This window comes from Labeo rohita, chromosome 14, assembly GCF_022985175.1.
Source record: "Labeo rohita strain BAU-BD-2019 chromosome 14, IGBB_LRoh.1.0, whole genome shotgun sequence".
NCBI lineage: Eukaryota > Metazoa > Chordata > Actinopteri > Cypriniformes > Cyprinidae > Labeo > Labeo rohita.
The window spans coordinates 9,635,853-9,663,282 of record NC_066882.1 but is presented as its reverse complement, the minus strand read 5'-3'; the positions used below and the strand labels follow the sequence as shown (position 1 = coordinate 9,663,282).

General features: G+C 35.8%; 2 protein-coding genes across 3 annotated transcripts in view; both read left to right on the top strand.

Annotated features, from left to right (window-relative positions):
• The window catches only part of ocrl (OCRL inositol polyphosphate-5-phosphatase), a 29,261-nt gene extending 25,462 nt beyond the window's left edge, over nt 1–3,799 (top strand). For both annotated transcript variants that reach the window (XM_051127248.1, XM_051127247.1), the window contains 2 exons: nt 510–621; nt 706–3,799. In XM_051127248.1, coding sequence (XP_050983205.1) covers nt 510–621; nt 706–830 — 237 coding nt within the window. In that variant the 3' untranslated portion in view covers nt 831–3,799. The remainder of the gene's footprint in view (nt 1–509; nt 622–705) is intronic.
• A 213-nt stretch (nt 3,800–4,012) lies between these two features.
• On the top strand, nt 4,013–25,206 carry vimr2 (vimentin-related 2). Its single transcript, XM_051127255.1, has 10 exons — nt 4,013–4,242; nt 6,140–6,281; nt 6,593–6,751; nt 6,906–7,025; nt 10,034–10,129; nt 10,628–10,765; nt 13,375–13,509; nt 21,557–21,667; nt 21,740–21,864; nt 24,364–25,206. The coding sequence occupies exons 1-10, from the start codon at nt 4,145–4,147 to the stop codon at nt 24,404–24,406; spliced, it is 1,167 nt and encodes a 388-aa protein (XP_050983212.1). The 5' UTR covers nt 4,013–4,144; the 3' UTR covers nt 24,407–25,206.
• The last annotated feature ends 2,224 nt before the right edge of the window (nt 25,207–27,430 follow it).

The following is a 27,430-nucleotide window of genomic DNA, read 5'->3' as shown; positions in this document are numbered from 1 at the left end:
AAATGTTTTTTTGAGCAGCAAATCAGAGAGAGAATTATTTCTGAATGATCATGTGACTAGAATAGTGATGCTAAAAATTCAGCTTTTTCAGTCACAGGAATAAATCACATTTTTAAATATATTCAAATAGAAAAGTGTTATTTTAAATAGTAAAAATATTTCTACATTATTCTGCTTTTTGCTGTATTTTGGAGCAAATAAATGCAGGCTTGGTGAGCAGAAGTGACTTCTTTAAAAAAAAAAATTAAAAGTCTTACTGTTCAAAACCATCCAACCACAATTTTCCCTTTTTTTCTTTTTTTTTTTTTTTTTTTTTTTTTTTGTAACACATTGCTCGTGGAATTCTATCTGAAATGATCTTAAGACAAGCATGCAAGATACATTGGCTTCCAAAAGTCTGAGACCTCGTTAGAAAATCTAAGATTCAAAGTGTATTTTAATTCCAAAATTGCAATTCCAAAAAATTGCCTAAGTTTAAGAATTAATTCTTTTTTTTTTCTAAACGGCAGCTAATATCTCAGCTCCCACGCGCCCATCGCAATGTGTTCCGCTACCTGATGGCCTTCTTGAGAGAATTACTCAAACACTCGATTGACAACAACCTGAGCGCCAACCTCCTGGGTGAGTCTGACTTTCTCTATTGCCAGCAGTTTACAAACACACAGGTGCGTTACTGTTACATCTCCTTTCGTACCTCTTCCCCAGCTACTCTTTTCGCAAGTCTCCTCATTCGGCCTCCTCCCAACCTTGCCGGCAAGCAGACGCCACAAGACCGGCAGAAAACCAACGACTTCATATTGGGTTTCCTAATGGCAGGCGACGAGGACTAAGGAAGAGGACCGCATAACAAGGTGTCATGCCTTTTCTCAGAAGTGTTCAGGTGAAGCAAAAAGACACTTTAGGTGTGTTTGCAGCTGGTCTTCTGGGAGATACTTAGGTCACCCTGCACTAAAATAAAAGTTTGGCACTGTTGGATAGTGCCTGTTTTGCACAGACACTGCCCATTGGTTAAGTTACGCTGTTTTTCTGTTCCTGCTTCAGAGGAATAGGTATAAGTTTATCTTTATGTAGTATTAATAACTACACTTTAACCCTCACAAACCTCTGATGACTGTAGCATCTATAATGCTATGTGCAACCCCACTTTCTCTGGTTTTAACCTCTGAGTGCTGTAATGCCAAATCCAATATTCCCGACCAGATCTGACTGAATGTGTGTGGATGTGACTCACGGGCACTCAATGACTTTGTTACACTAAAGGAAAGCCATGTTGTGAATATTGTATTGACTGCTGCTGCCGGTTAAATGCTCCCATCGGAGCACCATTTTCCATCTGTCTCATGCCCTCTTCCTTCCCTCCTTCAAAAATGACCTTCAGAGAGGTGACTTTGACAATCGACTACCTTTCAGAGTGGAGGAGAAGTCTGGACTATGATCTTTACTTAGTTCTATCTGAATCATGATGAATCAGCTGGCATTGTGTGCACATGTTATTTATGTTTTCCAGTCTCATACACAGTTGTCCTCAGCACTGGGCATTTGGATGTCCTCCACAGATGAATACAAGTCTGTTATCCTTCAGAAACACAGTTTCTGCTCTCCTCCTCAGTCCGTTATGATGGCACAACCACTCCTGTAATTCTTAGTCACCTTGAGTGGATGTGGTTACGTTCATTAGATCTGGAAACTTTTATTCTTTTGAGGTCTTATTCTTTTACAGCTCTGTTTTGGATCCCGTCGTGCTACAGAGACGTTAACGTTTTAACTGTTGTGCTCACTGGGTCTTTTATCTGTCTTGTCGTGTAATGAAGATGCAGTCGTGGTCCTTCTGTTTATATGTATGTTGAGTGTTGTACTAACCCAGACTGGGGTAATCTTGTGTATGTTTACAGTCTTTGTGTCCTTTGTTGGTGTTTCATGTTGCATTTACTATCTCTCTTGAATTCATAGTACACATTGGGAAATTCTGATAGTTTTGCTGGGTTTTAACTTCTTGCACCAGTCAGTCTGGTTTTATACTACAGTGTGTAAAGAGGAAGTCTCCTCCGTTTTGCTTGTATTAATCATCACCCCAATGCTAACATATTATTGTAGCACAAACCACCAAAGCTGTTTCTCCACAATGCGTGTGACATTTTTGCCTCGGTCCATTAGCAACATTTCCTCAAAATCTTACAGGAAGTGTTTTGTGTCAGTCTTGCAACTTGGAAAAAGAGTTGTAAGCAGTTTCTGACCAACTCTGTGTTCTGCCTTTCCTTACTGTCAGTATGTGCGGAAATTGTAGTTTTAGGCTTGTAACAATACCATTAAAGAAATTCACTTCCAGAACAAAAATTTGCTGATAATTTACTTACCCCCTTGTCATCCAAGATGTTCATGTCTTTCTTTCTTCAGTCGTAAAGAAATTGTTTTTTGAGGAAAAAAATTCACAAATGTTCTCCATGAAATGGTGGCCGTGAGTTTGAATTTCTAAAATGCAGTTTAAACGCAGCTTCAAATGGCTCTAAACGATCCCAGCCGAGGAAGAGCGAAATGATTGGTTATTTTCTAAAATAAATTGACAATTTATATACTTTTTAACCTCAAATGCTTGTCTTGTTTTGCTCCGCATGTATGATATGAGGGTATGTTGAAAAACTCCCATCTCATTTTCTCCTCCAACTCCTCCAAAATCGCTGTTTTACTTTTTTTTTTTTTTTTTTTTTTTCTTTTTTTTAAAGTGTGTCTGACCTTCTTTGCATGGTCACTTTGTAAACACTGGGTTGGTACTTCTGCAGCGATGTAGGATGATTTTAAAGTTGGGGGAGAAAATGTTTTTTGACATACCCTTACTGTATTAAACCGGAATGCACAGAGTTCACGCAGAGCTAGACAAGACGAGCATTTGAGGTTAAAAAGTATATCAATTGTTATTTATTTATTTATTTATTTATTTTTTAGAAAATAACTGATCGTTTTGCGAACCCTTTGAAGCTGCATTTAAACTGCATTTTGGAAGTTCAAACTCACCGGCACCTTTGAAGTCCACTATATGGAGAACAATCCTGAATTGTTTACCTCAAAAAACATAATTTCTTTACGACTCAAGAAAGAAAGACATGAACATCTTGTATGTCAAGGGGTTGAGTACATTATCTGTAAACTTTTTCTGGAAGTGAACTTTTCTTTCAAAGGGGCCACTTTGTACCTTATCTAGCCCTAAAAGGTGCATGTTAGTACCTTAGAGTAGTAATATGTGCATTTAAGCTACTCCTGTGCACTTTTATGGGTAAATAAGTTGCAAAGATGCGTTACAATTTCTGCACATTTTTAAAGACGAAGTAGTGATGTTCTGTGAATAATATCGCCTGTGGGTTTCGCCTCCGATCTCAGATGTCTAAATCTCTTCACATCCTCTGCCATGTTTACAAGCCCCTGCCTTTGTCTGAGCTTTCTGTTGGGTTTTATTTTTTTCTAATTTCTGCTTTGGAGAGGGCCAGCATGGAGCTCTGCTGTCTTATTCAAATCCTTGTGGCCTGAAATCATTCTTTTCAGTGCCAACAGATGATGTTTCTGGGAGGACCTCATTGCAGGAGACTGAATCAGAGGAAGAGAAATGCAGATGGCCATTACACAGATTTCTGGTGTGTTGTAATCACCACCCTGCCTGTTTGTCTGTTGTTGTGTCCTGTCTTTCTATCCATTCAGTTTTTGTAAAGATGTTTCTGGTACTTTGCAGATGGGTACATGTACATGTTTTATTTGTGGGGAGGGTCCGGGCATCTAATTTATTCAATGAAATAAAGACATTATGATCATATTATTGGGCTTTCTGGAATTTTCTTATTACTGGTGTATGATTATTATTGCTCAAACTTGTGCAGCAAAGTTTAGGGCTCACTGTTTGTTCAAATTAAAGCAACACTAGTGCAAGCTCTTGAAAAGTATAACTGCTTTCTGAAGGAGTGGCTATCAGTGGTGTTGCAATGGCTAAATTGTTTCTGCTTCATGTGAAAGGTTTGTCTACTGACACTTGTTTCCTTAGTTAGTCCACCTTGTGTTCAGTGAGAGTTCCCACAAGTGCTTGTGACATTCTCAGCCCTGACGTCTATAAAGACCCCCGGTTTGTGCGGTTGTCATCTTTTCTTGCTTTCCTGCTGCTGTCATGGCCCTGCTGAGAGTGTCTTCCTACCGTAAGCTGTTTGAGGAGCAGTGGAGCCAGGCTGCAGGACGCTGTGGAGTCCAGGCCCGCTTCGCTGCCAGGTCAGTGCGTATAAGTCTAAAAGCGTGGTATATTTTAAAACCTAGATTATGGATGAATATTTAGTAATCAGTATAGAATTGCTTTGTTTTGTCATTTCAGAGCATTCCTCTATATAAACTCATAGTTAAGACAGGATTCTGTGTCATCTTTATTCACACTGTTTTGCTTTGTTTTTCAAAGAATTAATTTTTGTTTTACAATTAACACCAGGAGCAGTTGTACTAGTTGTTATTGTTATATGTGGAATTTTAGGGTTGATGCATTTTTTTTGAATTTCTGAAAGAAGTCTCTTATGCTCACAAATATGTTTTTGTGATGGCAAAGCTGAATTTTCAGCATCATTACTCCAGTCTTCAGTGTCACATGATTCTTCAGAAAGCATTCTAATATGCTGATTTTCTGCTCAAGAAATGCAGCTTTGCCAAGTTTCTTCTTTTGGAAAAAAAAAGAAGAGAAAAATGGACATAGTCCAAACATTTGAATGATAGTGTTTATATATGTAATTTATATAAAACAATATGAAACACTGAAGTTTTAACAAAATTATATATGGGGAAAAAAAATGTTTCATATATTTACACTATATTCACTGCTGCTCAAAAGTTTGGGATCAGTAAGATTTTTAATGTTGTTGTTGTTGTTGTTGTTTTTTTTTTTTTTTGTTTTTTTTTTGTTTTTTTTTAAACAAGTCTCTTAGGCTCATCAAGGCAGCATTTGTTTAATCAAAAATGCGGAAAAAACAGCAATTTTGTGAAATATTATTACAATTTAAAATAATGGATTTCTATTTTAATGTACCTTAAAATATAGTTTATTTCTGTGATGCAAAGCTGAATTGTTAGCATCATTCCTCCAGTCCTCAGTGTCACATGATCGTTCAGAAATCATTCTAATATTATGATTTTATTTTTATTATTACTAATATTAATGTTTAAAATAGTTGTGCTGCTTAATATTTTTTTTGGAACCTGTGATTCTTTTTTTCAGGATTCTTTGATGAATGAAAATGTAAAAGAACAGCATTTACTGAAAACAAAAATCTTTTCTAACAAATAAGTCTTTAATATCCCATTTTTTTTATCAGTTTAACACATCCTTTCTGAATTAAAGTATTATTTTCTTTCAAAAAAAAAAAAAAAAAAAAAATGTATTGAACACAATTTTTTAAACTGTAGTTTACATTGTTACAAAAGATTTTTTTTTTTTTTTTTTTTTTTTTTTTTTTTTTAAACAAATGCTGTTCCTTTTAACTTTTTTCATCAAAGAATCCTGAAAAATGTATTGCAGGTTCCCAAAAAAATATTAAGCAGCGCAACTGTTTTCAAGACTGATAATAAATCAGCATATTAAAATGATTTCTGAAGGATCATGTGACACTGGAGACAGGAATAACAGCTATTTAACATCAATAATATTTTACATTATTGCACTTTTTTCTGGTATTTTCGTTCAAATAAATGCAGCTGTGATGAGCATAAGAAATGTATTTAAAAAAAAAAAAACCTAGAAATGCTCAATGTATTTATTTACTGTGTGTATATATATATATATATATATATTTCAAGTTCATCAAAGTTGTCCTAAGACAAGAATGGGTATTGTTTTGTTTTTAGGACAACTTTGTTGAAAGGTTTTGATCCACTTCAAATGCTGACTACTATATATTGATTTGTTTATACATGTATATCCATCCAAAATCCTAAATTGAAATATGTAAACAATGACTTCACACTCTTTGTTCTTACTTTCAATTTTAAATAAGCTACATATGTGTTATTAGTTAGGCTCTTTTGTGCTTCAGTATTTCCTCTTTTCCTTCATTACTGTTTGCTTATGCTTGCTTAGAAAATAAACAAGCCATTGCAGACATGGGAAAGCTTTCAGTATGTTTGACAGGGGTGGACTTTCAGTGCGAGAATGTCCCGAGCTAGATTTTGCTGCAGCTCGTGCCCTGAACAAAGAGGGTGTGGCTCGATTTGTCCATGAGCGTTCCGTCATCGCTGCCCTCAACGATCGCCTGGCCGGCCTCATCGACGTGGTGAGACATGAAAATTTTCACACTCATACACACCCTAGGCTCTGCTGGGTAACAACCAGCTGTGCTCATGCTGAATGTAATGGGTTCCCTGTGTGTGGCCCAATTATCATATTTCCATGATGTTTAATGGGGTCAGTCATTTGCCTGAGGGTGTGAGGAAAATCATATTAAGGCCATGAAGATGCTGCAGTCACAGTGTCCTCTACTGTGTGGTGTAATATGATCATCAGTTTAAGCATAAGCTGTTATTCTTACGGTACACATTACATGTCCTTTACTTTCATGCCATATGTTGTGTGTGACTATGGTAGACTCGATGTCTAGAAGAGGAGAATGAATCTCTTGAGGCTGAGATTATTGAGCTGGAGGAGAGGCTGAACTCAGAGCAGATTTCCACCACTACCATCAGCATCAGAGCTCCTGTGGACTACAGTCTGGAGGCTGTGATAGAAAGGCTACGGAAAGAAAAGGTACCACTCAGAAACTCTGAGAAGCCTGGGTGGTGCTGAGCATTTATGCCTCACTTGATAAAATTAGGTTGAGAAGTCATATCTGTTTTCTCCTCATGGCACATGATCTATTTTGTTGATTCTTTTATTGCTGCTGGGCTGTCGTTTCCCTCAGGAGGAGATTTTGTGCAGCACCGAGGAGCTGAAGGGTGAGCTGTGGCGTCTGCAGATGAAATACGATCAGGTGGTTGAGCACAAGAGACTCATCCAGCAAGAGCGAGAGGATGTTTCTGTGGTAATGCCATGAATACTGCAGATGTTATTTGATATGTGGTGTATATAAAGGCCCCAAAAAGTATTTGGACACTTTAGCCACATTTAAAGTTGAATTTCACAGCTTTTGATGGAGTATGACATAATATCAAACCCACTCTAATGATAGATGATCTTTTCTCAGAACTAAAACTTTTGTTATTTTTACCATTTATTTTTAGACTAACTGCCCCAAGATCATCTTTAGTGGATGTGTAAAATCAGTTGACCATTTCACACAGAATAAATCACTGGAGTAAAAATATAGTATATTGCTGGTATACTTTACATTGCTCTATGAACACACAACTATAGACAGGTTTGACAAACACGGCATACCCAATACTGTTTTATTTTAGTTTTATTTAATAATATAGTCATAATATTGTAATATTTATAGTTAATGTTTTGAATTAGCATTTAATTTGAGTTTATTTTAGTAATTTTGTTGAGCTTTTGTCATTTCTATTTTTATTGTTTCTGTTTTTACTTTTTAGATTTTATTCAGTTACCAAAACTGTTTTTAAATAGTTTAAATTAGCATTTTACTTTTATTTTAGTACTTTAGTTGAGCTCTTGTCATTTCTATTTCTTTTTTACATTATTTTATTTTATTTTACATATAGTTTGAATTAGCATTTTAATTTTAGTAATTTTGTTCAGCTATTGTCATTTTTATTTCTATTCTATTTCTTTTTTTACTTTTATTTTATTTCTTTTATTTGATTTAGTTACCAAACACTGTTTTAGATGGTTTGAATTAGCATTTTAATTTGTTTGTTTTAGAAATTTTGTTGAGCTTTTGAGCTCTGAGCTCATTCTATTTCTGTTCTATTTATTTTACATTTATTTTGTTTTATTTTATTTTATTTATTCAGTTACCAAAATGGTTTTAAATACTTTGAATTATCATTTTATTTTAGTTTTAGTCATTTTGTTTAGCTATTGTTATTTCTATTTTTATTCTATTTCTTTTTTACTTTACTTTTATTTTGTTTACTTAATTTGATTGTTACCAAAAACTGTTTTTAAATAGTTTTAATTAGCATTTTAATTTGAATTTGTTTTAGTTATTTTATTTTATTTTATTTTATTTTATTTTATTTTATTTTATTTTATTTTATTTTATTTTATTTTATTTTATTATTTAGTTACCAAAAATGGTTTTAAATTGTTTGAATTAGCATTTTAATTTTAGTTTGTTTTAATAATTTTGTTGAGCTTTTATCATTTCTATTTCTATGATATTTGTTTTACCTTTATTTTATTTTATTCAGTTACCAAAAATGGTTTTAAATAGTTTGAATTAGCATTTTAATTTTGGTTTGTTTTAGTAATTTTGTTGAGCTTTTGTCATTTCTATTTCTATTCTATTTCTTTTACATTTATTTTATTTTATTCAGCTACCAAAAATGGTTTAAATAGTTTGAATTAGCATTTTAATTTTTATTTGTTTTAGAAATTTTGTTGAGCTTTTGTCATTTATTTTATTTTATTTTATTTTATCAAAAGCGGTTTTGAATAGTTTTGGTTTTAGTTAACAATAGCAACACTGATCCAGTCAAAATATCCGTATACATTTTATCTTTATAATTAAAGTTTAATAATATTAAAAGTTACGTTTTTAATGGAATCACATTACAAAAATACATTAAATGTGGCTTAAGTGTCCAAATACTTTAGATGCCACAGTGCAATTTTGAACATTAAGAATTCATTTTATATATATATATATATATATATATATATAAATGAATTCTTTGAATGAATTAATGCATAGATGTGGCATAGTGATTAAGGTTACTGTTAAGAAGTGTTACTGCCCTGCAAAAAGTGTACTTTTCTGTTCTTCTTATATATATATATATATACCACATCTATGCATTAATACACCAGAATATAGTTTTTAAACTAACTTTTGCACAGTTCTACACTCTCCCCACCACTAGATGGCAGTGTTAGCCTGTGCTGTGGGTGGGGTGGGGTGTTCTGACTCCAGTGGAGGTGTGTGAAAGTCCCTGGAGTGGCACAACACAGCTGCTGCTCCCAGATCCGCTCTGGAGAGTCCTGATTACAGGCCCCGCTGACTCCCGGCCAGCGGCCACTCTGAAACCCGAGCTGCTTTCTGTAGAAACCACTCCGTCACCCCACAGATGTCAGAGCACATCTCCAGTAAAAGAGCAGATGTGGGAAAGCTTTCACCGTGCCTAATAATTCACTCATTCAGACTCTCATATCTCCTAGATGCAACAGAGCAGGGCTTAGCTCTCCGGCTGCGCAGAGAGGAGAAAGGAGGGTTGGAGGGAAAGAATAAAACAGGAAGAGAACCACTAGGATCATATAGAAGCGGGGTTGCAGCTGTATAAATAATATATACTTTAGATACAGAAGTATGGCATTCTATGCCATGTTTTTAGTTTTGAATTCACTGGTTATAACTGGCATTTTAAAGAATTGATAACCGGTTATATATATGAAAAAAATGGCATGAGAAAATGTGATTTTAAGCATCTAGCTGGAGTGCGTCCACCATAGTGGAGTTCAGCCCTTCAGCGGTGTGGAATAGAGGAAGCAAATCGGCATCGAAACGCTGTCTAGACTCTCTCCAGTACTAGGCTTGTGTTCATGCTGAGATAACGGGAACAGCGGCCACCGTGCCAATTCTGGGCTCCAGGGAAGCGTGTGTGTGCAATGCGCTTCCTCTGCCGCCCAGACCCACCGTCACACTGCAGCATTCACATGCAAATGCTTTCATTCTGAGTAATTGAATTCATCGCCAATTAATCAGCCACTTAAGATACCCAGATGAGCCGAATAAAGCGCAGCTTTGTCTGAGCGTTGGATGTCGGGCTGCGTATGTGGATCTCTTCTTCCCTGCATTGCAGTCTTTGCTGGGGCAAACCTGGTGGCACTGATGATGCTCACGATAGAAGATGTTGAGGCTAAGTGCTTCGTGTTTGAATTGACCTTTATTTCCGTTGCCCCGCTCAGGAGGTGGATGCAATTACCACTGACTGCCTGGCCCTTCGAGAGCAAGTGGCCATCTATGAGGAGCAGCTGGCCGCCATGGAGAGGCAGCACGAAATGGTAAGGCCATGTTACTTCTTAGTTTTGATCAGAAAAAGCATAGACCTCTGAATTCTTGGAAAGGTCTTGTGGGGGTTTCGCCATTTAAAGTGTCTCCTCTGATTGTAAGGGGAACGGGTTTTGCGGAATGGAGACTGACAGGAAACACGGTCCCTCAAAACATAGAATGAAAGAATATAGTATATGGGAAGTCTGCGGGTACTCAAGTGCTGGAAACTGAGAAATATCCGTTGACCTCCCTCTGGGACGTGCGGCATAACTCACAGTTCAGGCGTATGAAATGAAAACAGAAGTTGTTCTTGTTTTATTAACTGCTATTATTATCTTGATTCATCTGCCGCTCACTCATTATTCATGTTGAGGAGAACAAGCTGAGACTTGGACTCAATCTCCTTTTCATGAACACTTCATCAGGCCCAGATTAATGAACAGCTGCCCCGTCTCAGATGTTGTTACCTGAGGAGAAACTAAAAGTCGTAATGTTGTGTTTGTCCACAGAGGCTGGAGAAATTGTGTGAGCCCACGACTCTGGATGAAGGTTCTCCGACTGTATCCCTCCGGTTTCCCTCTTTTGATATCACTCCAGCCATCGTGGACATCAAGGAGTACTATAGCACGCTAGTTGAGAGCCTCAAGGTGAATAACACACAGATAAAGACATCGATTCTGACATGTCAATGACTTTCGACACTGTGAGTACAAACTAAATTGCCCATGTCATGGGCAAGATGTTCATGTCTCTCTTTCTTCAGTCCAAAAAAACCGCTAGGTTTTTGAGGAAAACATTCCAGGATTTTTCTCTGTATAGTTGACGTCAATGGTGGCCAGCGGGTTGAAGGTCCAAACTGCGCTTTCAATGCAGCTTCAAATGGGGTCTACATGGTACCAGCTGAGAAAAAACGTTCTACAAAAAGGTAGGGTAGGGCGAAAAACTCCATACATAATGTGTGAAGTCAAGCTAGTGCAAGATGAGCATTTGTAGTTACAAAATTTATATATTTTAATTATTTTTTGGGTCAAATGACATATCGCTTCGCTAGATAAGACCCTTATTTCTCAGCTGGGATCGTGTAGAGCCCTTTGAAACTGCAAATTGGACCTTCAACCCACTGGCTTCCATTGAAGTCCACTATATGGAGAATATCCTGGAATGTTTTCCTTAAAAACCTCAATTTCCTTTCGACCAAAGAAAGAGAGACATGAATATCTTGGATGACATTGGGTGAGTAAATTATTAGGAAATTTTATTCTGGAAGTGAACTAATCACCAAAAAAGTAGCAGTATCTTATGGTACAGAAAAGGAGAAATGTAACATAATGCTCATGCTGCTCTTTTCCATATAATGAAAGTGAATTGGGATGGACGCCATCAAGCACTGCAAAAAGGTCTAGAAGAGTGGTTCTCAAAGTAATCACTAAATTAAATATAAATTAATGTTAAAACACAATACATTTAATCTTTAAGTAAAGTTGCAGTGCAGTCTTAATTTTCAAACTGTGTATTTACAATGTTAAAGTGGCTAACAGCAATAAATATTCTTATTAGGAATAAAATAAGATTTTTGAACTTTGCAGAGCTGTAGGTGAATATTTAGGCCTACTACGTTACTGTATTTTAATGTTGGTCATTATGGTGGTATTTGGAGAGCCAAATATTTTCTGAGGTGGTACTTGGTATAAAAAGTTTGAGAACCATCGGTCTAGAAGGATTTAAATATAAAAAATGACAGATATGATATTTTTTTGCGATATTTAAAAAAACAAAAACAAAAACAAATGAAGAATTGGGGGAAAAAATACAATTTTGTACATTTTAAAGTTAAATTATTCTGTCTAATGCACTTTGAGAGTTCAAAATTAAGAGCTTCATCCCATGTTCTTAACTAGGAAAGCTTAAGTCAGGAAAAGAGTCAGTGAATTGGCTTGTACCTGAACTTTAAAGAGGACTCAACCCTATTTTTATTTGTGATATACTGTCTCAGTCTAAATTACATTCACATCGAATCTAGTGAAATCCTATAATCATCTGCTGTAAAAAAAAAAAATAATAATAATAAAGCCTAAGTGGCGGCTGTTGAGCTCCGAAACGTGCTTTAAACTTACAGCACGTGCAATAAATGAGTTCACTGCATTTACTGTGAACGGAAGCGCTCTGCGGTGCGAAACACATCGGATCATGAGCTGATCTCCTGAATGAAGTGCACGCTTCGCTTTGAAATAGTTGAAGAAGGGATTAAGCCATATTGTGCTTTCGGTTTTAGTTCATTTGACAGATGCTATGTCAAAGCATAATGACCCAAAACGCAACTTTGAAGACCTTTAATGTTAGAATAAAATGTTTAAATGTTTTAAAAACTACACTTTTGCCTGGAAGACCTATCGTTTCATATCATCCTGTGACCATGATAATATCAAGACAGTTTTTATATTACAGCATTGATAATATCGTTACATCCCTACTGACCTCTTAACACATCTCAATATGACTGGTATGCTTGTTTTTTTTCCTTCCTCTTTCACGCTTTACTTCAGGGGACAGTTCTGTTGGACAGAGAGCTCTGTCCACATCTAGCACAGAGCACTATTGTCCCCTCTGTGTCTTTTGAGGAGTGAGGGCTCTCTAAAGGTCATCCTACAGCACCAGTGCCCTTTAACCCCATTTGCCCCCAAAGTGGCTGCTCTCGACCAGGGTCGCGGAGGTAATCAGAGCTCTGGAGCCCTTCCCAGGCTTCTATGCAGAATGAGTCTGGAGAGGAGAAGAGAGCACTTCTACAAGAAGACACTGGAGAGCCTCTATAGGCTATAAGAGACTTCTAGTGTGTGTTTGTGTGTGGGTGTAAGATAAGCAGGCCAAGAAAAACTCTCTGCTAGTGTGCTAAAAGTCGTACATGCACAAAAACCAGCTCGCACACGCACAAACACATTCCCTGTTTTCATTTGGTCTGCTTTTCTATTCATTGCTCTCTCTCTCAGGTGGTCTCAGAACCAGAAACTAGCACTTTGTTTCATTAGTGCCACACAAGGCCTAATTGTTTCACTCACAATTGATATTGATTGGGATTTGGGGGAAACAGTAATTGGAGGCCGATTTTTGACTGGTTGCACCTGCTTACCTGATGGGCCTTCATTTGCTCTTCTTTCTTCTGGGAATAATCAGTGATTCATCTTCACTGCCTGCAGACTGCAGAACTTAATGGGTGGTAACTCTTCCAAACTTAAAGCTGTGAACCTTTCCTGCTTTTCAGTTTGAGTTCAGAGCCTCGAGCGCCAGTGCCATTGATGCCGCAGGAAAGGAGAAGGAGGAGCAGCTGGCTAAATTGACTGGAGGGAAAGTGAAGGACGTCTCCAAAGAGACTGACGTGAATGTCCTTAAGAACCTGGTAAGTGACTTTACCCTCAACGACACACTTCTGCTTCAACGACACAGCTCTGAACCATTAAAAGACACTCCAGGGCTCCAGGCTGCCACTAAAATGGCCACAAATGAGACTAAAAACAAAACCTTTGAGCCATTATTTAAATTAGTCTAAAGCTTAGTTTGAGTTTAGGCAGATATCGTCTCATTAGAGTGCACACTGCTATTTCCTACATGAAATGATGCACATCGTCCAAACAAATGATTCTTATGAACCAGTGCAAAATGGTCTTGAACTTGCATGTGAGTTAGGACATTGAATCAAACTCCCTCACTGAACTGCAAGTCAGTATTAGTGATGATTGATTCTAAGTGAACTGGGAATGATTCTTTGTAGTTAAAAATATTTGCAACAAAGTTTTATTGTAATAAATAGTAGGACTGGGTAAAACAAAAGTTGATTTCTCAATCTAATCGATTCTCATTCTCATTATCATTACGAAACAATATTGATTCCCAGAAAAATCCCAAGAATTGATTAGTCTAGCCTGGTTTCAGTTAATGAACGGAATATTGTAGCTCACTTCCCATCCAGTAAATCGCAATAAGCTTTGTGCTTTTTACTTTTTATATGAAACAAAATCTCAGATTTCAAATTATGTCCATTTTATTACAATATTCAAACAATAATTGCCATTTTTGCCTAATTTAATGTGGAGTTACAGATTGCTGTAGCATTTGAAATGATCTTCTCTTTCACTTTAATACCAGTTTCAGTGCAAAATAAACATGATTAAACATCTGAAGGTATGTTAAATGAAAAAGTACAACTTACAGAAATCTGTGTCTTGTCTCATTTAATCGCTCATTAAGTTTTAACTGCGCAAGGACGTAAATATAACAGCCTGTACACAATGTCACAACAAAACCTTTACCTCTGAAAAAACATGTTTGGTGACCATAAACTTATTAATCAGCTAGAAAATGAAAATGAAAACTTCAGAGAGGAGCATTTTGTTAAATATGTGCACCATATAACACATTTATTATAATTTTTTACTGTTCTTCAATGTTTAATGTATAAATCCGTCAAGTTTTTACGATAACCCCCATTTAACATTTAAGAAATATATCTATGTAATTGTAATTTTTTTTTTTAAACTTCATTAAGTGTAATTTAAGCGTTTGTATACAAATCAGTTCATTAACCTCCAATATTATAGTAATGCAGTGCCAACTGACTCTGTATATTTTACAGCATTAGTTAAGATGAATCGCAAGTTTGTGAATAGAAATAGAATAAAATTGAGAAATTTTTGTCAAAACCGAATACATAAAATTCTAAAAATGTCTGAATATTCTAAAAGTATCATTGGTTGTTTAGCATAGTAAGTTGAAGTAACAATATTTCACCTCTAAAAAAAAAAAGTGCACCATTCCAACATGAATTTCACTTTTTTTTTTTTTTTTTAATTATGGCATTGTCTTCATCAGACAAGTTGGCTGAAGTGTCACTGTTTTTGAAGAAGTAAAGGTACATATTGTAGTTATTATTATTAGTTTTATTAGTTATATTTTATTATATATTATTAGTTAAATTTGTAGAGTGAGTGCACTAGAGATTACATCTAAATTCGTTTTTATAATTTACGATTATAATTTAAAGGTTTAGTTCACTTCCAGAACAAGAATTTACAGATAATTTACTCATCCCCTTGTCATCCAAGATGTTCATGTCTTTCTTTCTTCAGTCGTAAAGAAATTATGTTTTTTGAGGGAAAACATTTCAGGATATTTCTCCATATAGTAGACTTCTATGGTGCCCGCGAGTTTGAACTTCCAAAATGCAGTTTAAATGCAGCTTCGAAGGGCTCTAAACAATCCCAGCCTAGAAAGAAGGGTCTTATCTAGTATAACGATCAGTTATTTTCTACAAAAATGTACAATTTATATACTTTTTAACCTCAAATGCTCGTTTTGACTAGCTTTGTGATACGCATGCTTACTCTGTGCTGTCCCACTGTTAGGGTATGTTGAAAAACTCCCATCTTATTTTCTCCTCCATCTTTAAAATCGCCCTACTTCGCTGCAGAAGTACCAACCCAGTGTTTACAAAGTGAACGTACAAAGAAGGTCAAATGCCCTTTACAATAAAAGGTAAAACAGCAATGTAAAACAGCAATGTAGGGCGATTTTGAGTTGGAGGAGAAAATGAGAAGGGAGTCTTGAACGGGACTGCACAAAGTACGTATATGCATTGCAGAGCTAGACAAGATGAGAATTTGAGGTTAAAAAGTATATAAATTGTAAACCGTTTTAGAAAATGACCAATCGTTTCGCTAGATAAGACACTTATTCCTTGTCTGGGATCATTTAGAGCCCTTTGAAGCTGCATTTAAACTGCATTTTGGAAGTTCAAACTCGCCGGGACCACAGAGAGGACTTATATGGAGAAAAATCCTGAAATGTTTTCCTCAAAAAACATAATTTCTTTACAGCTGAGGAAAGAAAGGATGACAAGGGGGTGAGTAAATTATCTGTAAATGTTTGTTCTGGAAATGAACTAATTATTTAACTTGTTCATTTTCAAACAGGCAGAAATATTTGTACAAAGCTGTGATATGTATATGTCACAAATACAATCAGGATAAATCAGGATTGAGTAACAGTGAAAAGCTGCTGTCGAACTATACTGTAATTTGTAAAATAGAGAAAGTTGGATCCTAAATATTTAATTTTAGGAGTCAGCGACTTCCTAGCGAGCCTCTTATTGTGCAAACAAAAACTAACCTATAAGGGATGGAGGTACTTGTCCATATTTGTCTTGCTGTTTTATGCTCTTGTAATCTGTGTGGTCACAGAACAATAATTCAGGGGATTTGGTCCCACGTTTAAATACGCTTGTTACTCTCAAACCTGTTCAGTGTGTACATGGCCACAGCTTAACTCAAATGATTGACCTGAACACCCACCACCTCAGCAGCTCAGCATCAGACACGAGTTCCTGTGTCAGCCCTAATGCTGAAAATCAGCGTTTAGGAGAGCGGGCAAAAGCTGAGGAGTTTTTTTGTGGGGGATGGTGTTTTACAATGCAGCGTCCTCAGTCAGACTGACAGCTGAGGAATAAAGTAAGAGAACTCCTGCTGCCCGGAGTGTTTATTCTGAGAGATAGGACCAGGAGCTTGTGAGGAGTGTATCGTCTCTAACAGTGTTTATCTCCCTCACTGCTTTCCATTATGAACAATACATTTCACAGTCTGCCAACGCACTCTCTCCCCCAATCATAAACTTCATAAACTTCACACATTCCTGCAGTGCCTCGGGAGACAGCAAATCGCACTGAGCCGTAGTAATAAAATCTCACCTGTCAGCCTCCCTCACCGACAGGAAGAGAAACTTTAGGTTGAAAAAAAAAAAAGAAAAAAAAAAAAAAGTGACTGCATTTGTGTAAAAGGAAATCATTTAGGATTATGTTTGGAACGATTAGGATCCGTTCGCTGCTTTAGTTTACATTTTGAAGAGCTAGAAAATCATTGGTCAGCCACAGGTGACACCTTTACATTTAAGATAACAAACAGGGTGGTTTGGTTCTAATTATTGTGGTTGTGGTCGTAGCCCCTTTCTTAAAATAAACTGACCATCTTCAACCACACTGCTCACTCTCATAACACAGGATCCTGTTCCCTGATCAGTGATGGACAGTCCGTTTCGCTGCATCTTGCTTCTTCCTTTCATACTACATTCTCTCTGTATTTCTCTCCTCATTTTTCTCAGTTGTGCTTCTTAGCTTCTGTCAAAAACCTTTGCAGGATGCCTTCCTACCTTGGAGGCAGAAAGGCATCAAGGCATATCTGAATCCAGTGTTTATGTCCTCTCTACTAAAATCCCTTCAACCGGTCACTTTTTGACAGCTGCATAGATGTCTCCTATGATATTCAATTCCTTGTGCAGTTCAGTGGTTGGCGGAAAGAATAATGGCTTCTGAAGCCGTTGATCCCATTTCTACTGGGAAATATGCATTGTAGTGAAGCAATATTCAGTATTTATGAAACTCACTTGAAGTTGTCTTGGAAGCCTGTTTGAAGGGTCAGTGACAAATAAGGCTACGTTCACACTGCAGGCAAATGTTGCTCAAATCTTAGTTATTTTTTTTGCTTACATCTGACTCAAATCTGTTTTTCTCATGACAGTGTGAACAGCACAAACCACAAGGAATCTGATCTTTTCAATTCCAATTTGTGCTACTTCCATATGTGGTACTAAATGGAATACAGTCGTATCTGATACAGTCATGTTGGAAATCATTCGACTTTTACATCACTCTAGATTAACATTTGTCACGATTCTGCACTTGTGGGAGTCACTTCAATGGGCACATACACACTGCAGCTAAATTTGGTTGTCAGTTCACCCTTTACTCCTTAAACGTGTTCTGTACACACGTAGTTCACTAAAATATGGGAGTGAAATCCGCATTCGACAACCACATTAACTCCTGGAAAACACTGGTAGTGACAAGTGTATTTACATAGATTCTACACAGTGTGTACGGAACTAAACTGAACTGAACAGCTAGTTGTTACTGACGTATTTAAACGTGCATCAGAAATGTGTCTTCCTCTGTATGTGAGATGCAAGAAAATAACAGTTAAATAAGCCTTAACCTTAGCACATTTTGACACGGGGTTAGTTGTGCTCATGAGCCCTGCGGAAAAGTGTCAGTGTTGCCAGATCTTCATTTAAAAAAAAAAAAAAAAGCAACAAACAAGGACAAGCACAAAAAACACCCAAATGTTTTATGATTTATAACACCAAAAAAATCATATCTCATATCCACAACATATAAAGTGTTTTACTTGCTTTATGAGCCTTGTAAATATGAGGACATGGCAACACTGCAAGACAGAGCTCTCTAAAGCACCCTCCCGAGCATAAACAAGACACAGCACGTCTATCAGCAGTAGTTTAATTAAAATCGACAGACAAATACAGTCTTTAGCCAAAAAAATGGCAGATACCAAATGGCTAAATTCTTATTCACTCCCGCAAGACGCCAAAATTTTGCTATGGTTACAAATGCGGGAGTGACTGTTCCGTACACACATGGAACAAAACAAGCAAAATGAGGAATAGGATCAAAACTTGCTCTCTTGTCACGTCCTTGTCTTTACTTTTCATATTGCTTGTGCATAATTTCCGTGGCTTCTGCAGCAGATCACATGATAAATAAATGCATAATCACTTGCTTTATTTCCTCCCTCTTTTCTTGTGTAAGACAGCACGCCGCGCAAATGTTGCCAAGTCCACCGTTTTCCTGTGGAATTGGGCTACTTTTTTACTTTTGCTGTGGGTTGTTTTTCAAGTCTGGGTTGAAGTGACCCCACTAACCGATATTTACACCACGGAATGTGATTGGGCTAGTTTTGAGAAGCAGTTGAGTGGATTTTGTTGTGAAAACCTGGCATCCCTGTTCGTATTGTTTTTTGCACATGCGGATCAGTTTAGAACCATGATGAAACCAAGTAAAAAAATATTAACACATTTTCTATACACCTCAAAGTGAGTGTGCACATTTTAATCATTATTTTCAAAAACATTTTCAGTGTATTTTTAGTACAAACAATTTATTTTATTTTGTTTTAGCCTTTTACAAATATTATGAATTGTTAATTCATAAATGGCAGGTTTTGGAGGGTTGCACCTAGGGGTTGACTGATTATTGACCTGGCCGATTATCGGTGCCGATATTAAGCATTTTTATGGTTATTGGTATCCAATAAAATAATTTAAAAGCATTTAAAGAACGTTTTTGTCAGAGCTCTTGTTATTTTTAATTTTGACATTAATTTTTATTTTCACACCAGACATATATGTTGGTTCAAAATATCGGTTATCGGTCTACTATCTGTAATAATCCGTATTCCATCAGCCCTGAAAAAAAAAATACTTATCAGTCAACCCCTAAAAAAAAAAAAAAACTAAGGAACTCATGAACAACTAAAAAAAAAAAAAAAGCTGTGGATCATTCAGGTTAAACACACAGTATTAAGAACAGTAAACTTTTGAACAGGGATTTGCAGATTTTGTAAAAACCTGGCAACCTTGTTTGTATTGTTCTTTTGCACATGCGGATCAGTTCAGAACAATGATCTGTTCACATTGGAAAAGTGATATTGGCCACATTTAAAACAAATAAGAACAGAAAAAAAAAAAAAAAAAAAATCAGATTTGAGAAAAAATCAGAATTGAACTCTAAGGCTCGCACTGTGAACGTAGCTTAAGAGTGTCCAGGATAAAGAAAAAGCTAGTATCTTGAAATACTAATTTAAAACACATGTGCACACATAGAATTGTGTTCTATGCATTTATTAGTTTCATATGGCTTTTATGCCTATTTAAAAATAAAATAAAATAAATATTTTAAGAATAAATACATTAAATGATTCTAAAATGTCAACTTGTGAAAACAAGTAAAAAATATTAACACATTTTCCATACACCTTAAAGTGAGTGTACACATTTTTTTTTTTTTTTTTTTTACAAATTTTATGAATTCACAAATAGCAGGTTTTTGTAGGGTTTGAGCTTTTTTTTTTTAATTTATTTATTTATTTTTTACACCAGACATATATATATCTCGGTTCAAAATATTGGTTATCGGTCTATTTGGTCTATAATGATCAGTATCTCCATCGGCCCTGAAAAACACATATCGGTCGAGTTGGACCAAATGACAATTTACAACCTTAGCTAACCTTGCCTTGCTGTCAAATTAACTGGTATCTTAAGAGACGTAATGACCTTGACACATTTATAATGAGGCTTTTTTCTTCACTGCAATATCAGATTTTTTTTTGTTCCATGCCCCAGAAAATTATCATAATAAATATATTCTAATTTAAAATGTATTACTCCTTATACAAGAGCAGAATTCAAATTATTATGTTTAAATTACATGTTTAATGTAGTTTTAAATAAGTCAGTATATCAAGAGTTGTCACTGACCCTCAGTTTTCTTAAAACATTCCTTATGATTTTTCTGACTGACTTGGCAGTGGGCAGATGTCTTTGGTTTTGGACACATCCCTAATAAACTCATCGCCCTATCTCTCCTGCCATTAAGGATGGATACTAGTGATCTTGTTGCTCTCTGAGACAGTTTGCCTAAACAAACTGTTGGTGGTGAAATCAGGCCTCATTTAGCTGTTATTACGACAGAGACGTGGCTAGTTTTCTCTGGGGTGGGGGCAACTGACCAGACCGCCTTCCCCTCACTCAAGACTCAGACCAGAGTAACAACCGTTTTCATCGACTGACGTATCATCAGCTTGTTAATAACAGAGCTCGGAGCCTCCCGTGATCTACCTGAAAGAGAAACCGAGCATGCAATCTCCATCCATCTCTGACAGCTGACTGTTTAACTTACCTGATTACAGTAATTACTCACAGCAGGGCAGCTCGTGCACAGAGGTGTGGCTGACAGTTCTCTGCGTTGTGTTTGTTGATGGCTGAATATGCAACATGAAACGTCGACTGTTTTCAGACATGTTCTCACAATTGCTAGTTTAAGACCAAAATAGCCATTAATTACAACATAATGTTATGTTAAGCTCGGCTCTGTGTTGTTATACACTGTGGATCTGCATCAGATTATGTTTGTGCACAGTGGACGTCTTTATTTGGCCGCTCATACTCATTTTTATCAAATTATTTACAATTATTCACATTGTAAAGTCATTAAAACTATGAAATAACACAAAGGGAGTTATGGAAATTATATAGCGACAATAAAAAGTTAAATAAAACTAGCTTTAAATTAGCCGTCCTTTGTCTAGATTATAGCTCTGCGCACTCTGGCCAACTTCATGGGATGCCACCTAAGATGCTTTTTAAAGAGTACTGAAGGAGCTCCCGATATGTGCTGGATGCTTGGTGGCTCTGGTGTAGCATCTTGTGTTTTTATTAAATAAAAATGCATGCATCAGTAAATACATTTTAAGCATTTTAGATCACACATACATTCAGGCAGGTGTGTTCAAATCTTTTTTGGTGTTGTGTATGTGTGATTGTAGATTGGAGAGCTGCAGAAAGAGGTGGCAGAGCTGGAGAAACGTGGAGATGAGTTGGATGCTGAAATAGAAATCAGGAAAGCCAAATACCTGGAGGAGATCGAGGAGCTGGAGGTACAAACACTCACTGTTTATATTCTACTGCAGCAGTTCTCAGTGTTTTATCATTGCGCTGTCTCTGTTCAGAATTACATTTGTCAGCTGGAGGAGGAGGAGGCTGATCTTCAGTTCCAGATGAAGGATCAGAGCGGGGACTATGAAGAACTGCTGAATCAGAAAATGAATCTAGATATAGAGATTGCTGCTTACAGGTGATACATTATGACTATCATTAGTGGTGCTGTGTAAAGGCAACCATCGCTGTTATTACTGCTCATACATTAACATGATGCACTAACATTCAAAAGTTTGGAGTCGGTGAAAGTTAAATGTTTTTGAAAATAGTCTCTTATGCTCATCAAAGCTGCTTTTTGATCACTAAGACAGTAAAAAAGACAGGAAAACTGTGTTTCCCCTAGGTTCACAGTTTTGGAGGGGTAGGGGTAGGGGGATGGATGGGGCAGGGGTGCCGGTACCCAACGGTTCTTTTTTTTTTTTCGATACTTTAGTCTCTGTATAATAACAAAAACATTATTTCAGTGAAAAAAAGTCCAAAACTCTCCATTTCAACATTTACAAAATCTTTTTCTTTTTTCTTTTTCCAGAATTTTTAAATTTTTGATGAAGGCATTAAGCATTTATTTATTTTTAATCAAATGCAAATTAAACCAAACAAACAGTTTACTGTTAAAATTAATACATGGGAGAAAATTAGTGTGAATATTCTGTTAAAAAGTTGTAATAAGTGGATAAACTGGTTGTAATATTTATTTTAATCATTTAATTGTTTTATTTAAATTGGCCAGAAATAGAAATATATAAAGATGTACATGATACTGTACAAAGTAATACAAGATTAATATATTTCTATTACACGTTAAACCGGACTTTTATTTTGACAGGTTGCCGTGAAGTTTCTGTGTGTATACAGTATGATATGATGCTAGTTTTGTCAAACAAAATGGTAAAATTTTTATTTAATGACTCTCACAGCAGCTGTGGAGATATATACAAAATATTTTTACAGTTTATAGAATATATTTGTGTTGAATTACACTACCAGTCAAAGGTTTTTAGAATATTAAGATTTTTAACATTTTTAAAAAAGTCTCTTCAGCTCACCAAGCCTGCGTTTATTTTATTCCAAAGTGTAGCAAAAAAGTAACATTGTGAAATATTTTCACTATTTAAAATAACTGTTTTCTATATATATATATTCAAAAAGGTAATTTATTCCTACAATTCCAAAGCTAAATTTTTAGCATCACATGATCCACATGAAGTTAGATGATCCTTCAGAAATCATTCTAATATTCTGATTTGCTTTTTTCTGTTGAGTCTTTTGTAACATTATAAATGTTATCACTTTTGATCAATTTAAAGCATCCTTGCAAAATAAAAGTATTAATTTCTATAATATGCCCCCCACCCCATGGAAAAAAAAAAAAAATATTGACTCCAAGCTTTGGAATGGTGTAGTGTATAATGTTACAAAATCTTTTTTATTTCAGATAAATGCTGATCTTTGGATCTTTCTATTCATCAAAGAATCCTGAAACAATTACTCAACTGTTTAAAATAATAATAATAATAATAATAATAATAAATGTTTCTTGGCCTGCAAATTAGCATATTAGGCAAAATTACATTTTAAAATGTATTCAAATAGAAAGCAGTTATTTTAAATAGTAAAAATATTTCACAATATTACTGCTTTTGCTGTATTTTGAATCAAATAATGCAGGTTTGGCGAGCAGAAGAGAATTCTTTAAAAAAACATGAAAAATCTTACTGTTCAAAAACTTTTGACTGGTGGTGTATGTCATTGCACTGCCAAATGAGTGATGCAATGCATGCTGATGACATGTCTAAGAATAGTGCCCTCATTCCTGAGGCCAAGATGGGTCACAGGAAATGCATCCCCTTACAGTTACAAAAAGCATGAAGTAATTTCCTGCTTCCCTTAACATGTTTTTTTTCGTGGCATCACCGGATTGGGAATACACCCTATCTCCACTGATGTATGTGGCATGACGCCACATAACCTTAATCCTTTGAAATGCCCCTAAAATAGAGCTTCCTGCCCCTAGAGGTTTAGGAAGCGACCGCTTTACAAACAATAGCTCATTAAAATGGTTTTGTCTTAGTCAACAGGCCAGGCTGCTGATATCACACCTCTATATAAGATAAACTAACTTTCCTCAACATACTAGTTTCGTATTACTGCCGCTTTCTCATCCTTGATGAATAAGAGATGAAGACTTGGCTTGTATGTTCTTGCAGATTTTAGAGAGCTGTCTGCTCCACAAACCCCTAATGACACTGTGCTGCCATCTCCATTGCCATTTGGCTTGTGAAAAATCCCAAATGTAGTTTTTGCCAGATGCAAGGTTGTTGATGAGTATCTCTGATGCCACATTCAGCATCATAATAAGTATAAAATGGCACAGACTCTACACCATTTATCCAAGCATCTGTGTAGCTCTCAACAGACATTTCACCATGATGTACAGTTGCTTAAGATTATCCTTAATTTAGAAACCTGTGACAATGAGATTTGCGTTGTAATAGTTGCCCCAACTTTTCACTAGTGCAGATGAAATTTAGATTTAACATTGGTTTTACTAGGGTGTAAAATATCAGATGCCTTTGGCTAAGCTTTGGGTCAAATACAAGCAGACTGACTTGTTTTTTTCCTTTTCTTGCTGCAGGGGTTTGGTTGAAGAAGAGGAGGAGAGACTGAGCTGCCTGTAAGATGCAAGAAGAGGTGATGCTCTCCTCTGGACTGAAGCAGACACAAAGAAACACTAAAACCACATACAATTCAACCCTTAACTGCAAGTCTCACAAATCAGGAAAGTAAAGAAAACAGCTGTCAGACACACTTAACCTTCTGAGCAGATGTAAACCTTCACTGACAGATGAACTTCAGGGAGTTCGCGCGAGCTCATTGATAACGGGTCAGTGGCCGGTAACCCCGGGTCTTCAAGAAACACTGGATCTGTGCAGCATTGGGAGTGTGTTAAGAGTGATGGGGGGATTTTCAGCACTGGAAGACCTTCTGCTTGGAGTTTCATAGTCTCTGTCTGAGACTGAGACACATACATACCCTGCCATTGAAAAGTTTTGGGTCGGTAAGATTTCTCTTTTAAAGAAACAGTACTCTTATCCAGCAAGTATACCTTAAATTAAAACAAAAGTGACCATAAAGGCATTTGTAGGTTTCAAATAAATGCTGAACTTTCTATTAATCATAGAATCCAGGAAAATGCAATGTAAATTATTAAAAATATTAAGTAGCATAAATGTTTTCAACATTAATAATAAGAAATGTTTCTTTAGCATCAAATCGGGATATTAGAATGATTTTTGAAGGATCATGTGACACTGAAGACTGGAGTAATGCTGAAAACTCACAGAAATAAACTACATTTTTAAGTATACTGAAAAAAATTACTTTAAATTGTAATAATATTTCACAAAGTTACTGTCTTTAAAGTATTTTTGATCAAATAAATGCAGACTTAATGAGTGTAAAAGACTTAAAGATAAAATCTTACCAACCCCAAACTTTTCAAGTGTACACATACATTTCCTTGTTCTCTGCTGAAACTTACCTTAACCTTTCATGTACTGTCCAAACATTGTTTTTAGAGCATTTACATGCACTTTGAAAGTTTGATTTCAGTTGGACTAACAAAATCATTAGTCTGACTGAAGTTGCACCGATAATGAAAATGTAGCTCGATTTCATCCACCATATATACAAACTACAAGTGTATTCAATCCTTCAAATATTCAATTACATTTTGTGTCATGCACTCTAAAAAAAAAAAAAACAAAAAAAAACACTGGGTTAAAAACCAACCAGCACTGAGTGAAATATGGACAAACCCAACGATTGGGTTGTTTTGACCCAGCCTTCTGGGTAATTTTATTTAACTAAACTATTGCTTAAAGATTACTATATTTCATGCTTAAAATGAATCCACAGTATTTTGGAAATTAACATTTATTAATATGTTTAATAAATGAACATTTATAAATTTAACATTTTTTAAACTTGCTTACTAATAAATGTCCACCTTTTGATTATTGCTGATGCCTCTACACTCTTAAAAATGCTGGGTTAAAAACAACCCAACTTGGGTTATTTTGTAACTCAGCGCTGGGTAAATATTGGACAGAACAGATGTTTTTACCAAACATGCTGGGTTATTTTATTTTGTCAACTATTGTTTAAAAATTATTATATTGCTAGCTTAAAATGGACTGGAACTTATTAAAAACACACACAGAATTACTAGAGGCAACAGCAATAATCAAAAAATTAACATTTATTATTAAGCAAGAACATATACAAGACAAATTAAATTTATTTGGGTGAATACAGCATAGTTTACAATATTACATACATTTAAACTCATTTAACAAGCATTTAAGACAAAAAAAATGTAACATTTGAAAGTAGCATTTTAATTTTTGTGTATTCAACCGTTCTCTGTAATCGCTTTTTACTGAAATAGCACTAATTCTCGTGTCGATGTGTTGCCAAAATCTGAGGCAGTGAAGGGCTGCTGTTTCGGCGGGGTAACTGCGAACTTCAGACCACAGCCTCGCATATCACTCGTAGCTGAAAGATGCCATGACTGACTCCAAAACCTGCCCATAAATAAACAGTACTGAGATTAGAGAACACATTTTATCAAACTAAATTAGTCTCGGTACAATAACGAATAAAATCCATTTATTTTATGCAAGGCAAAATGCGTTTCCATCCTGCGAAACAACCGCTGCTGACACAGCTGACTGACATCTCGTCCTGATGCTGCGTTGTGTAAAATAATACAATTTACAACCCAGTAAAGACTTTAAAAATGAAATAAAATGTATACAAACCTTTATTTCGCTGCACCAAATCGGCGACGCTGAGAACCTGTCTCTCCTGTAGAGGACTCAAAAAGCCCACGTTCTGACTCTAACTCAGCAGCTGGGTTGTTTCGTCAGAGACAGGCTTAACTCAGCAGCTGGATAGAAAGAAATAACCCAGCAAGTTAAAAAATGACCCCGCAGCTGAGTTACAGAAAAACTACCTGGGTAAAAAATATTTTTAAAACTAACCCAATAAAATAACCCAACAAGTTGAACCCTGCATTTGGGTTAAAAAAAAAAACAGCACCTGGGTAAAAATATTAAAAAATAACCCAATAAAATGACCCAACAGGCTGAACCCAACATTTGGGTTAGAAAAAATAACCCAACATTTTTTAGAGTGTAGAAATTATGTCTGATTTTTAATTTCAACCTATTTTGGGTTCATTTTAAGACAATCATGTAGTAATTTTTAAATAATAGTTGAGTTTAATAAAACTACCCTGAAGGTTGGGCTAGACATTTAACCCAACCGCTGGGTCAAAATAGCCAAATTGCTGGGTTTGTCCATATTTCACCCAGCACTGGATTGTTTTTAACCCAGCATTTTTTAGAGTGTGTATACATGGACAGAAAAATGAAGAATGTAGCTTGACTACCTAAAATTGTGCAAAAAAAAATTGGATACAAACTTTCTGACAGACGTTTATTTAGATAACATAACTAAAATTCCTAAACGACTGTAGTACACCACATTTTTATGACTTGCTGGATATTTTGCCTGTCTGTTATCATCTGCAGCTCGTTCTATACTGATTCTCTTCTATGCAACAACTTACAGCATTTAAATAAATATTTGCGTTTGAAATCAATCAGTCCTCGTACTTCATCTTTCTGAACTCTAAG

Excerpts from the sequence above, each read along its gene's own strand:
- vimr2 (XM_051127255.1), top strand. The coding sequence starts at position 4,145 with ATGGCCCTGCTGAGAGTGTCTTCCTACCGTAAGCTGTTTGAGGAGCAG. Across the intron at positions 7,026-10,033 it reads AGCGAGAGGATGTTTCTGTG|GAGGTGGATGCAATTACCAC; the intron begins GTAATGCCATGA and ends TGCCCCGCTCAG. Across the intron at positions 13,510-21,556 it reads TGAATGTCCTTAAGAACCTG|ATTGGAGAGCTGCAGAAAGA; the intron begins GTAAGTGACTTT and ends GTGTGATTGTAG.